We start from the raw sequence: 12,990 nt of genomic DNA on the forward strand, positions 1-12,990 counted from the left end.
TTAAAAATAATCATTTCTGTTCCTATTAATAGCTTAACTCTGGGTGTCATTTATAATAGTCCAATCTCCCCACAGAGACTGCCTAAGGCTAAAGTGTTATGCTGCTTTGGGGTGGGAGCAGTAGGCCAAGTTCAAGTCCCAACTCGGAATTTGTGTGTGTCTCTTTTGAAGGGGGGAAGGGACTCTGGAATATGAATTATCTTCACTTGTTAATCCTGAACATGCTTCTGATTCATGAGTGGCAGCAGTCATGGGAGCAACTCCAGCCTTTCTCAGCAGATGTCACTATTACTGTGTATGTTGAAGTATTTACAAAGGAAAAAAGAAACAAATGACTAATATAGAGTTCGTGTTTATCAGTTTTGCCAGATATATTTAACATTCTCTTGACTAATACCTTCTTTATATTTAAGGGCTAATATTTTTTAGACTTGAAGTGATTGCTAAATTTGGGATGATATAGCAGCTTCGGATGAAGAATGTTTTGTTTTTGTCCAAGTTTAATCTGAATCACCCTTCTGCTTTCATTGCCATCGTAATTCTCTGGCAACTGAAAGTTAACTTAAATACGAGTCCTTAGTAATAAAACTTTACTTTATTCAGGTATTCAGGGTCTTTTTAGAAGATGCTTTGCTTCATAAAATTAGATTTTTCTCTCAGTACCCCACCCTTTTAAAAATGCAGTTGTTAAAATTAAATGTACTTTGTGGTATCCATTTCCTCACTGAAAACAGTTTCTACTCATTGTAATGAATATTTGATACATATTAACTTTTCATAGGAAATTTAATTAAAAATAAATAGAAAGGGAACTTTTAAATGAGTGTCTTTGTTGTCAGTATTGGAATTAATATAACTTTTAAAAGCCAATAATTTTTATTTATTTGTATTAATTATTCCTGGCTTGAATTAAATTCCCTTGAAAAAATGTTTTGCAGGTTAATGAATCAAAAACTATTTTAAAGCTTTGCGATTTTGGGTCGGCTTCACATGTTGCGGATAATGACATAACACCTTATCTTGTCAGTAGATTTTATCGTGCTCCTGAAATCAGTAAGTTTCTTAATGTTCTTTGACCTGGGCCATCATATGTGGTGGAAACCGCATACTTAATGTCTAAGCACTGTTTTCCATCACACTTCAGCAGCTGCACGAGTTCATTCATGAGGAAGGGAACCATAGCAAGTTCATCCTCCTCAGGTGGAATGAAGGTAGTTGTGACAGGAGTCTTGATCATGTCGGGCAAGAGTAGCAAAACAGTTGTGGAAAATCCTCGACTTTAGAAGACTGCTCTTGATTATTCAAGGTCTGATTATCACATTTATGGATTGTATGGGACCTTTGTTTTTTCCTGTTGCCTTGGTTGAGGCTGATTAGCACCTCCACCAAAGGTGAAATGAGAAAAGAGAAGAAATACATATTTTCTTTTGCCCTTTAAGTTCCTCCCCCACACCTCCATTTTTTAAGGTTTTTAAGTTTGAGTCTTTATTAAGAATTAGTGGGAAAGAACACAAAACTAATTGTCAAACTAAGGCATTAAGATTGTGATTATAGTCCAAGCTAAGGTAGCCCCTCATTAGTGGAAATAAAAATTAATAGTAGTCAGTTTTCCTTGTCCTCATATATTAAAACTTTGATTTTGTTTTCAGTTATAGGTAAAAGCTATGACTATGGTATAGATATGTGGTCTGTAGGTTGCACCTTATACGAACTCTATACTGGAAAAATTTTATTCCCTGGCAAAACCAATAACCATATGCTGAAGCTTGCGATGGATCTCAAAGGAAAGATGCCAAATAAGGTAAGACATTAGCATGAGCTTCTTTGAGGTCTTAGTTTCTTATAAACTGACAGACTGCTGACACTTGCTCATCACTAGTGAACTATAAAACAACAGTTTCAGAAAGGTGGGTAGATGGCTGTCATGATTTCTTAGGGTCTTTCCCTTTTCTGGTGTTTAAATTAGTGGTTCTAATCAGCCGAGAGCTAAGGATAAGAGAACTTTTTCAACGATGGACAGAGAGCAGCAATATTTTGGGGATGCACCTTTATTGGTAAAAGTTTCAAAATGTTTGGAAGACAGAATGGAAAAATATGTAGATCGAGTTAGGTTAAATATAAGAAAGTGCTTAGTGGTCAGAGAATGAATAGGTGAATATTAGATATTGTAAGAGGAACTTGATGTTAATTAATTAATTAAAGATTGGAGGTTATTTGAGAAAGGTACTGAGAAAATTTATTTAATATCTTTCTAACTCACCCTTGATACTTCAGCTATAATACTAGTTTCTGTTTAACATGAAGCAAGAATTTAAGCATTTATTAAAGTGTCTGAGGGCCATAACCTAGCTTTTTATTTTATTACTATTTTTGGCTTTTTTGGAGAAGGAGTCTTGCTCTGTCACCCAGGCTGGAGTGCAGTGGGGCGATGTTGGCTCACTGCAGGCTCCGCCTCCCGGATTCACACTATTCTCCTGCCTCAGCCTCCCGAGTAGCTGGGACTACAGGCGCCCGCCACCACACCCGGCTAATTTTTTGTATTTTTAGTAGAGATGGGGTTTCACCGTGTTAGCCAGGATGGTCTCGATCTCCTGACCTTGTGATACGCCTGCCTTGGCCTCCCAAAGTGTATACAGGCTACCGCACCCGGCCATAACTTAGCTTTTTAAGATTTCAGCCTATTTGCTGAATTTCTAAAAGATTTACACGTTTTTCATAAAGGTCAGAAGCCTGTATGGCTTTTGATTTTTTTTTTTTGAGACTGGATCTTGCTCTGTGTCCCAGACTGGAGTACAATTATAGCTCACTGCAGCCTCGAAGCGAACCCCTGGGCTCAAGCAATTCTCCTGCCTCAGTCTCCAATGTAGCTGGGACTACCGGCATGTGCCACCACACCCAGCTAATTTATTTAATAATTTTTTTGTGGAGGTGGAGTTTTGCTATGTTGACCAGGCTGATTTTTACATATTGTCCAAATTCTGTTATGTTGGACTTTTTTTAGAATAAGTTACATAAAAATGAGCTATGTTGGTATTAATTGTAATGAAGTCTGACCTGTGTCGCATTAGGGCTGTTGGAACATAATTAGTAAAGTGGCATTAGGTTACCTAACTGCCAAGGAGAAAAAACCTTAGTTCTGTAATATTTTTAGGAACAAATAATTTAAAGCCTTTGTTGACTCTCCAGTTTTAAGTAGTATAAGCACAATTTGATGTTATAATTGTTTTAAGTCGCTGCCTGGACAAATATAATTTCATGTTATTAAGTAGTTTTAGGTAGACCATTTGTATTTGCTTTTCCAAAGATTTTAATGAATTCCTGGGATCAAAGGAATCTGAGATCAAACAAACCTACAGAGACTAAATACTTACTTGACTTATTGTATGTTAAATTGTTAGTAGGCCAGACTGTTTCATAATAGTTCAAAACCCAAGTTTTTGTTTTGTTTTGTAGATGATTCGAAAAGGTGTGTTCAAAGATCAGCATTTTGATCAAAATCTCAACTTCATGTACATAGAAGTTGATAAAGTAACAGAGAGGGTAAGTGTTTTAAATGCAGCATTCAGTAGTTATTTTATTGTTAATTAATTGAGTACTAAGTCATACTAGGAGCTGGTGGATTTAAAAACAAAAACACAAACACAAAAGTAAATATTTCCTTTTTGCTGTTGACCAATTCCTAAATAAAACACATTAGGCCATGGAAAAGATGGAGGGATTTTAAAATGTTTTTCTAGCATAATGAATTTGTTTTTATTTTAGGTCATATTTAGGCCCTCGTCACATCTTCTTTGGATTACTTTCTTGGTCTGGCTTCCCATCCAGCTTTCTTACTGCTGCTGGAGTGATGTTTCTGAAAACAAATCTGATCATGTTCCTGTCCCTGCCTAAAAACCTTTGTTGGCTCCCTGTTGCCTATGAAATAATAAAATTTAAGTTCCTCAGAATGACAAATCCCACTTCCTTCTTCGGTTTTCAAACCTCTCTTCAGTACACTCAGAACCCCCACCCTTCCACATTTAGCCAGAAGGCATGCTGCTTCAGACCTTTGTGCCTTTGCTAACAGACCTCCCTGAGCTTAGTCATTTCCTGTGCTGCCTCACTCCCAACCCCCTAAAAAATTTATCTTCAAGCCTCAGCTGAAATACACATTCTGTATGAGCCTTTCCAAAACTCCCAGATTGAAGTAATGATTTCCTTATTTTTGTCCCATTAGTATGTCATATGTCCCTGTCTTCGCTGGAGCACTTAATAATAACACTTCATGGTATCAACTTATTCGCATGTCTGTCACTTACCACTTCAGGGTAGGGAAAGTACAATGCAAACAGCAAATGCTTACAGTTAATTTTCATTGCTAACTTGGAGCTGACCTTTTTTTTTTTTTTTTTGAGTCTCCCTCTCTGTCATCCAGGCTGGAGTGCAGTGGCACGATCTTGCCTCACTGCAACCTCTGCCTCCCAGGTTCAAGCAATTCTCATGCCTCAGCCTCCTGAGTAGCTGGATTACAGTTGTGTGCCACTATGCCTGGCTAGTTTTTGTATTTTTAGTAGAGACAGGTTTTGCAATGTTGCCCAGGCGGTCTCGAATTCCTGTCCTGGGTTCAAGTGATCCACCTACTTTGGGCTTCCAAAGTGCTGGGATTGCGTGAGCCACCGTGCCCGGCCCAGAGTTGACATCATCTTTTTCATTTAAGTTTTTTGGTTATCTTTTAAAAAGATGTAGAGCATAGAGGAAACCACAGCAAAGTTTTAAATGAATAGATGATGATGATACACAGTCATGCATCGCATAACCACAGCATACACTCACACACACCTAGGGGACGTAGGATGGCCTTTTGCTTCTACACCTGAACCGTAAGTTGGTGGACTGAATACTATAGGCACTTTTATAAGTGGTAAGTGTACGTGTGTATCTAAACATAGAAAAAGGAGAGCAAAAAGAAGGTATTCCAATCTTAAGGGACCACCGTCACATGCAGTCTGTCATTGTCCAAAATGTTGTTATGCACTATGTATATGTTTTTTTATATATGTATATTTTTAATATTTTTTATAGACTGACCCCAAAACAATCTGATTTAGGTTATATATGCTTAGTAACTTATTTAGAGATACGCATTTTAAAAATTATTTTTAGGAGAAAGTTACTGTTATGAGCACCATTAATCCAACTAAGGACCTGTTGGCTGACTTGATTGGGTGCCAGAGACTTCCTGAAGACCAACGTAAGAAAGTACACCAGCTAAAGGACTTGTTGGACCAGATTCTGATGTTGGACCCAGCTAAACGAATTAGCATCAACCAGGCCCTACAGCATGCCTTCATCCAGGAAAAAATTTAAACAAGATGAAGAAACTCCAAGGGTTTGAGTAAATACAAAGACTGAAGAAATTTCACAGCAGTTTATTAATGTATATAAACTTATAAATATTTCTCCAGCAAATTTGAGGAAGCATGATATAATTGAATTAACACCAAGGGTGATATTTCTTTTAGAAATGTTAGTTAATCTGTTTTGTGTCTTACGTGAAATTTCACTGTAGAACTGTTTTAAATTGCCAAGACTGCACAGAATTACAGTGCTAATGTATATGGTTGCAGTTCACATAAAGACAAAAGCATCTGTTATAAAATGAGTAGTAATATTGGGTGGTTGATTTGTTTTTAGCAGACTTGGCTTCATTTTGGTCTTGAGATAAAATGGCCAGCATAAATGCTGTTTATATTCACGTTTTCCTAGGTGTGTGTGTGCAGGCCACAGCAGCATGCCCTTGGTGTAGTCAGTGCCGAAAGGGGTCTGTTCCTTCTTGAGCCTGCCTGCAGGGATGGTCTCCTTTTAAAGCAGGTTGTGTGCAGCATTCAGTACACTGAAGGTAAGCTAAACCATCAACATCTCTGGTGTTTTAAGATGTTATTTTATTGGAACAACTGACAAATGAGGGATGTTAGCTTTGTGGCAGAATTCCCTGCATGTGTGATAACTGATCTTGTTTTATTTTTTGGCATTGCAACTGTGGCATAGTTAACAATTTCTGTTTGTTCATCACATTTAAAATTGGAAGAGAACGCGCTTGATGGATAGAGCGCCTTCAGTGTACTGTTTCTTATTAACTTTACTTTTTTAAAATCAACTTGCTATAGACTTTATATACATTTTGTTAAATATAGTTCCTAGTGACATAGAAACAATGCGTAGTTTTCATTTACTAATTACAGATGTTGAGGCCTAATTCTGAAAGTCCTCATATTTAAAGGCTAGATAGACAACGTAATGAAATTTTTAACTATTTGTATGTCATTTTGAAAGTGTACTGCTTTATGGTAAAAGTGTTTTTCATTTGTTCATTGTTTTCATTATTTGTGATCATGTTGTCTTTCAATACAGGCATAAACCTTCCACTCTTGAACAAAGCAGCTGCTTTTTAAAAGCGGTAATTGCTTCTTTACCTTTTATTTCTTTTGTAAATGAAGCTTTTCTTTAAGAATGTGACTTTAAAGTGTTGTCTATTGCATAAAACAGTTGACACTCACTTATTGTAAAGTGAAGATTGTTCTACTGCATGTGAAGTGGACCATGCAGATTTCTGTATGTTCTCAGTATGCATCACTAGATAATAAAGTCTTTTGTGAACAAGGCATTTGTAGCCATTTTTAAAAGTTTTTGTCTTCAGTGCTGGTAAGTCAGGTAAACCATAAATAGTTATTAAAAGCAACCTTTTGTTTTTTTCCTGAAAGTTTTTAATTGAAAGTATTCTTAGTTAAAGATGTAAACCTAGCCAAAATTATCAGTTTATTAATCATTAGGATCCTCATTATTTCAAAAAATCCTACAAATATTGTCAGCTTTCAGTGTAGTGAGATTATTCCTGTAGGTTATGGGGTATAATTCAGGATTTAACTAATGTTTCTGCTATTTTCTCACTTTTCCTTTTGATGGTGCGGAAAGAGAAAAAGGAAAACGGGGCACAGGCCATTCAACGCCTTCTCCAAGGGGTCTGATTTGCTGAGACACCAGCTTCACCTTCTTAACAAGGTTATTTCTGACAGCATGTGTAGATAAACATTTAGCAACAATTTAAGACAAAATTGTGTAAATCAACTTGGTTTTGCAACACAAAGGAATTTGTATTATTAACATGGTAGAAGAGACTTTTTCAGAAATATATGTAATCTTTTCTGTTTGGGGGGTAAAATTATTGCTTGTCTCCCTGAGGAATATGGAAAATAATCAGATTTTAGGGGTATCAATAATATTTTTAAATTGTAAATGGGATTTTTTTATTCACCCAGGCACCTAATTACAACAAGCATGCACATTTTGGTGCATTCAAGAATGGAAAATCAGAATAGCAGCATTCTTCTGGTGGGTTTTGCTCCATTTAAAGACATGAAATGAACTACAGCCAGGAAGGTGATAGATGATATAATAAGCCACCTCTGAACCTACACCCCGTCTCTTCACGGTTTAGACTTACTAAAATAAATGCAAGGTGATTTTCATCTTCAGGTAGAGTGAAGCCTTTTAAATAAGGCGTCACAGGTGCAGCTATTCTACCTTAATGAAACGGGTAGTGATTTTCCCACCATTATTTATTTTGGTGATAATATGCTGCATATTCAAGTCTTTTGTAGTTATTTTCACCCAAAGTAGTTGACAATTTGATGCTTCTGGTGATGTTTATGGCTTCATTTTATAGAATTTTTTAAGTAAGTTCCACTAGAAACAGTTCATCTTATACCTTCAAAACTATTACCTGTTCTTTAAAAACGAAGTTGCTTGTTACTTGTTCTTTGTGTTTTAGGTGCAGCTCAGTGGAAGATGATGACAACCAGAAGACATGAGCTAAGGTTTCTGTCCTATAAAAGATTTATTAAAAAACAATCCTTCATTCAGTTTTTGTCTAATTTTTTAGTTTTCAGCATTATGATTTGGGTTTTATTGGTGTTTGGTATTTAGAATAGTAGTGCTATTGTGGTGTTCATCTGTAAAGTGCTTGTTTTATCATACTTCCTGCCTCTCCCCCGCCCCCAGTTTCTTCTTCCCTAAAATAAGAATAGTGGTCAACTTTAGTAATATAAAAGGCTGTTGGATGCTGAGATTCCACATTAACACATGGTTGTCAAAATTGGATCTTAAGGATCTTAGAAAAACAGCAACCACCAGAATAGCATATATCTAAAAGTAGTCTTCAGCTTTAGGCAGATGCAAAAGAATAGAAACTGGAATATTAAGAATACTGTTCAACTCCTTTAGTATCTGTTCCCCAACTTACCCTTTAGGAACCTCGTTATTAACCAGTATTCCAGTCTTAAAGTAGACAAAATATTCAGAGCCATTGGTTTTATTTTTTATTTTTTTTTAACAGAAATTAAGATGATACTGTGGGTTTTTTATGCCCCAATGTAGCATATCTAGACTACCTATTTGAAAGGAACCCTATAAACTGTCTTATGTACATATACGTGATTTTCTTACAGTCTGTAATTTGGCTGAGGTGCAATTTGGAACTCTGCAAGACCTACTAGATTGAATTTCTTTAGTGAATGCTCCTTAATAAATTTGCATTCATCTTTTAGAGTAGCTGTATAGTTTTCAAATGCTATCTGCCATGAAGTTTTTGCTTTTACTATACTTTATGGCATAGTTTTCAAATGCTGTCTGCCGTAAAGTTTTTGCCATATTTATGGCAAAAATGGTATCAAGTGATTGTCAGACTTGAGAACTCCTAAAAGTCTTAGGTATGGACTACTATTCAAAGATGTTACAGTTTTTTCTAGGGTTGGGAGAATAGTTGAGATCTAGAAAGCATAGACATTTTTTACACTCTGAATAGACTTTATTCTTGAAGGTCATCAGAAATGAGGTTGGAATTTCGAGGTTTTGAGCAGGGGGAGCATCTTATATTCACCCTGAAATCGTTATTAATGCATCCCGTTTTCTTCATTCCCCAATAGCTATCTCATTTCACTCTCTCAAAATTTTGTTTTAAAATAATAGAAATGTTTTGCCATTATTAAGTACCACTTTATTCCTAACAAAAATAAGTACTCAGGACTTTTTTTCAATATGAAATATTTATGTAATGTTTTATGGTATGTGGTAGAGGAAGTGAAATGTAATGTTCTCAGTTTTGTTCCATATTTGCATTCCTTTTATGCTTTACCTGTATTTTATCATTTGTAAGCAGAACTCTAGCTATATGGATAGAAATAAAATCTGAGATGAATCAAAGGAATCACACATGATAAAATTTAGGCAAAGTAGTTAAGAAATGGCCCTTCTGAATGTTGAAGATAGGAAAGCAGCCATATATCCAAATGTAATTTTCCTCCTTATGACATCTTTTCCAATTGGGCTTCATAAATGTGTTTCTTTCTTAATAGTATCCTATTTCCAGCATATATTCAACATGAATTTTATCATTCTCCTCCTAATGGAATGTCTTCCTTATAGAAATGTTCATGACAAATTCATTTGTGTTTTTTACGTGTCAATAATGTATGCTAAATTAAAATGTTTTCCAGTTATTCTGATAGATGTCATTATGGCATCCTTAATTTTTCTTCTCCTTCTGTATATAGGGGAAGGGACTGTTCTGAAGAACCTTTCCATTTAGTGATCAAGATATGGAAGATTTCTGAAAATGCTCAGTGTATATTCTAATTATTTGTGGTACCATTTGAATTGTAACTTGCATTTTAGCAGCGCATGTTTCTAATTGACTTACTGGGAAACTGAATAAAATATGCCTCTTATTATCATATTGTCTCCTGGTTTTTTTCTTTGCTTGAGTTCAGATTTTCCTCACAAACATTAACACATTTTCAGAGCATTAGGTGCAGTGTACACCACAGGGTGTATTATATTCATGTTCCTGTTACATACATTTCTGCTTTGATTTTCCTAGTAATGGAAACATAGATAAGTAATGAGCCAACTCCCTTTTTTATAACGATAAACATAAATTAGTTCATTGCCCATATGATAGCTTGACAAATCTTGGGCTCTTATCCTCAGTCTACCTAGTCTTTATTTTCTTCTTTTAAGGAACTGTTTTCAGCTTTTCAAAATAGTGAGTAAAATAAGACAGTGTAGTTTGTGAATCTTAGTGCATGCAAAGCAGGATTGGAGAAAGGCAGTCAGAATGACCTTGTAGAATGCACTCATCCCCCCCACCCCCCCACCCTGTTGGAGCTAGCCATCACAGTGGCAGGTAGAAGCTAGTCTGGTTGAATCCGGGCTAAGAAATGGTCAGATGGCACTGGCTCTGGATAGTCTTCATGTAAAGGCCCCAGTTACAATTTTCTTGGACTGCATAACCATCTAAAGTGGCTATGAGGTTATCGTATCTGATACATTTTAGGGAAAATAGTACGCAGAATGCATTGGTTGAGGACCTTTCACACACTTTTTTTTCTTTTTTTCTTTTTTTTTTTGAGATGGATTCTTGCCCAGGCTGGACTGCAGTGGCACGATCTTGGCTCACTGCAACCTCCGCCTCCTGACTTCAAGTGATTCTCCTGCCTCAGCCTCCCAAATAGCTGGGATTACAGGTGCCTGCCACCATGCCCCGTTAATTTTTGTATTTTTAGTAGAGACGGGATTTCACCATGTTGGCCAGGCTGGTCTTGAACTCCTGACCTCAGGTGATCCACCCGCCTCAGCCTCCCAAAGTGCTGAGATTACAGGCGTGAGCCACCACACTCAGCCACACATACTTTATCTAATTAGAAAGATTCAACCTCATGAAGATCCTGTGAGCTGAGAACCATCAATGACTGCAGAGCTAAACATGGGAATTTATGAGCAAACCGAGTCTAAGTTTTCCTGAACAGAATTTACATGTGTGTTACAAACTGCCAAATGTTTTCTTCTTCAAAGATAATAGTGGACGTTGACTTCCACCAAGTATGAAAAATAGCCATATGTTTTGTATTCATGTCTCCAGTTTTGTCTACTACATAATGTGTACAAGTGGGTCCAGCTTCCCCGTCAGTCTACAGAATAAAGGAGATGACAAATCTCTAATCCCTACAAAACTTGCACTTCTGGTTCCAGTCCCATCTCCCATGCCCATTCCCACTCCTAGTCTCACTGGAAGGGTTTGTGTCTGTTGCACCATACCATTTCCCTGTCCTTGGCACATGCCTTGCAAGAAACAGGACATTGATAGGAATTATTGTTCCTGCACCTGACTAATGCTAAGGACCTCCATTCTCAAGATGGTCTGCCCTCCTGTGTCATTCTTCCCTAATCATTTTGTGAATACTTGTATATGCCATGTACTTTTGCTGCTAGTCATTTAACCCTCACATGATTACATGAGATAAAGACAGTCTACCCACTTTACACAGCAGAAAAACGAAGCAAGAGAGGTTGAGGAAACTGCTGAAGGTATTAGAGGTGTTCAGTGGCAAGAGTCGGTTTGAATTTAGACAGCCTGGCGACAGAGCTAGTGCTTGTAACCATTATGTCACGCATGACAATTGGTAGTCAAGTACTACCTGCCCGGCTACAGTGGCGAGCAAAACAGGCATGTCCTTTCTGAACGTTTTACAAATAAAAATTACGTCGTGACCCTCGGGGTGAGGGGAAGAATCCAGGTAGCTAAGGAAAGTAGAAATGAGAATGGATACAGCCGGCTTGTCGAAAAGGTTCAGTACACAAGTTAGAAGGAATTGTAAGAATTAAAGATGGTTTGTGGGAAACGGGTCATTGAGAGTTGGAATTTAGTGAAAATGTAAGTCCACTTTGGCATATACTTTTATGAGAGGGATATTATACCACTTTGGATTAATGAGACTGATTGTGTGGGATACACACAGGTAAAATTTCATTATGCAATTATGTTTGTTTTCTATTGCTGTGCTATTTGATTCTAGAAAATTCTTTGAAATTAAACTAAAAACTAAGCATGCTCTCTGTGACCCCTGCCTCTTAAGAAAACTTTGAGCCTTAAGCTACTAAAGCTGGAAAAGCTACAGTTGTTCTCTTCAGCATTTATTTGAATTATCCATTAATTCACTCATCCCTAACTCAAATAGTCCGTCTCATTTGGAGGGATGATACCCAAAGATTTAGTGGCTGTCTTTGTTTGTGGGGTTATGGGGGGAGAGGCCTTTTTTTTTTTCTTTTTTTTTTTCTTAGACGGAGTCTTGTTCTGTCGCCCAGCCTGTGGGCGATGTCAGCTCACTGCAACCTCCACCTCCCAGGTTTAAGCAATTCTCTGTCTGAGCCTCCCAAGTGGCTGGGATTACAGGCACCTGCCACCATGCCTGGCTAATTTTTGTATTTTTAGTAGAGACAGGGTTTCACCATCTTGGCCAGGCTGGTCTTGAACTCCTGACCTCATGATCCACCCACCTCAGCCTCCCAAAGTGCTATGATTACAGGTGTGAGCCACTGTGCCCAGCTGCCTTTTACTTTTCGTTTGGTACCTTTGGGTAATGGTTGAAGTTTTAATCGTGTATTTTTTAAAGTTTCAGAAAAATTAATTTGAATTCACCAACCATCCACTTAAAACCCAAACACAGTATATCCCCATATATCTGGACCCCTGATTTATGTATGTTACATCAATCCTTTCATCACATCTTTCAAAGTATGATCCAAGAACCCCCTGCATTAAAATCACCTGGAATGTTTGTTTATAATGTGTGTCCATGGGTCCCACTTCCAAAGACTGTGTTTCAGAGGGCCTGCAATAGAAGCTAAGACTCTATTTTGTTTCCTTGATTCTTAGGGGCAGTAAGTTTGTCAGTCATATAGTTTTCCTTTTTCACTGGTTAATGAGTTATGTGTTGGCTGAATGAATTTCAACGAACCAGCCTTAAGACTTCCAGCAGTGCAGAGCCTGGAAAAAATTCTGGTAACATGACATTTTGGCTGCTCTGTGGACAGTGATCTTATCCACTTTTTCCTTCAGCATTTAAAAAATACTGGGTCTGAGTGGAAGAGGGTTGTTTCGTGCCTAAACCTGTAGTT

At 37.2% G+C, this 12,990-nt stretch overlaps 1 protein-coding gene across 8 annotated transcripts in view; it reads left to right on the top strand.

Annotated features, from left to right (window-relative positions):
- PRPF4B (pre-mRNA processing factor 4B) overlaps positions 1-9,767 on the top strand; it is a 44,630-nt gene extending 34,863 nt beyond the window's left edge. For 2 of the 8 annotated variants that reach the window (XM_033216082.1, XM_033216083.1), the window contains 4 exons: positions 939-1,053; positions 1,650-1,801; positions 3,454-3,540; positions 5,143-9,767. In XM_033216082.1, coding sequence (XP_033071973.1) covers positions 939-1,053; positions 1,650-1,801; positions 3,454-3,540; positions 5,143-5,346 — 558 coding nt within the window. In that variant the 3' untranslated portion in view covers positions 5,347-9,767. Of the gene's footprint in view, positions 1-938; positions 1,054-1,144; positions 1,604-1,649; positions 1,802-3,453; positions 3,541-5,142 lie in introns of those variants that run through there. The other 6 variants (XR_004438506.1, XR_004438507.1, XR_004438505.1 and 3 more) reach the window with 6 other exon arrangements.
- The last annotated feature ends 3,223 nt before the right edge of the window (positions 9,768-12,990 follow it).

Source organism: Trachypithecus francoisi, unplaced genomic scaffold (assembly GCF_009764315.1).
Source record: "Trachypithecus francoisi isolate TF-2019V2 unplaced genomic scaffold, Tfra_2.0 Lachesis_group10, whole genome shotgun sequence".
NCBI lineage: Eukaryota > Metazoa > Chordata > Mammalia > Primates > Cercopithecidae > Trachypithecus > Trachypithecus francoisi.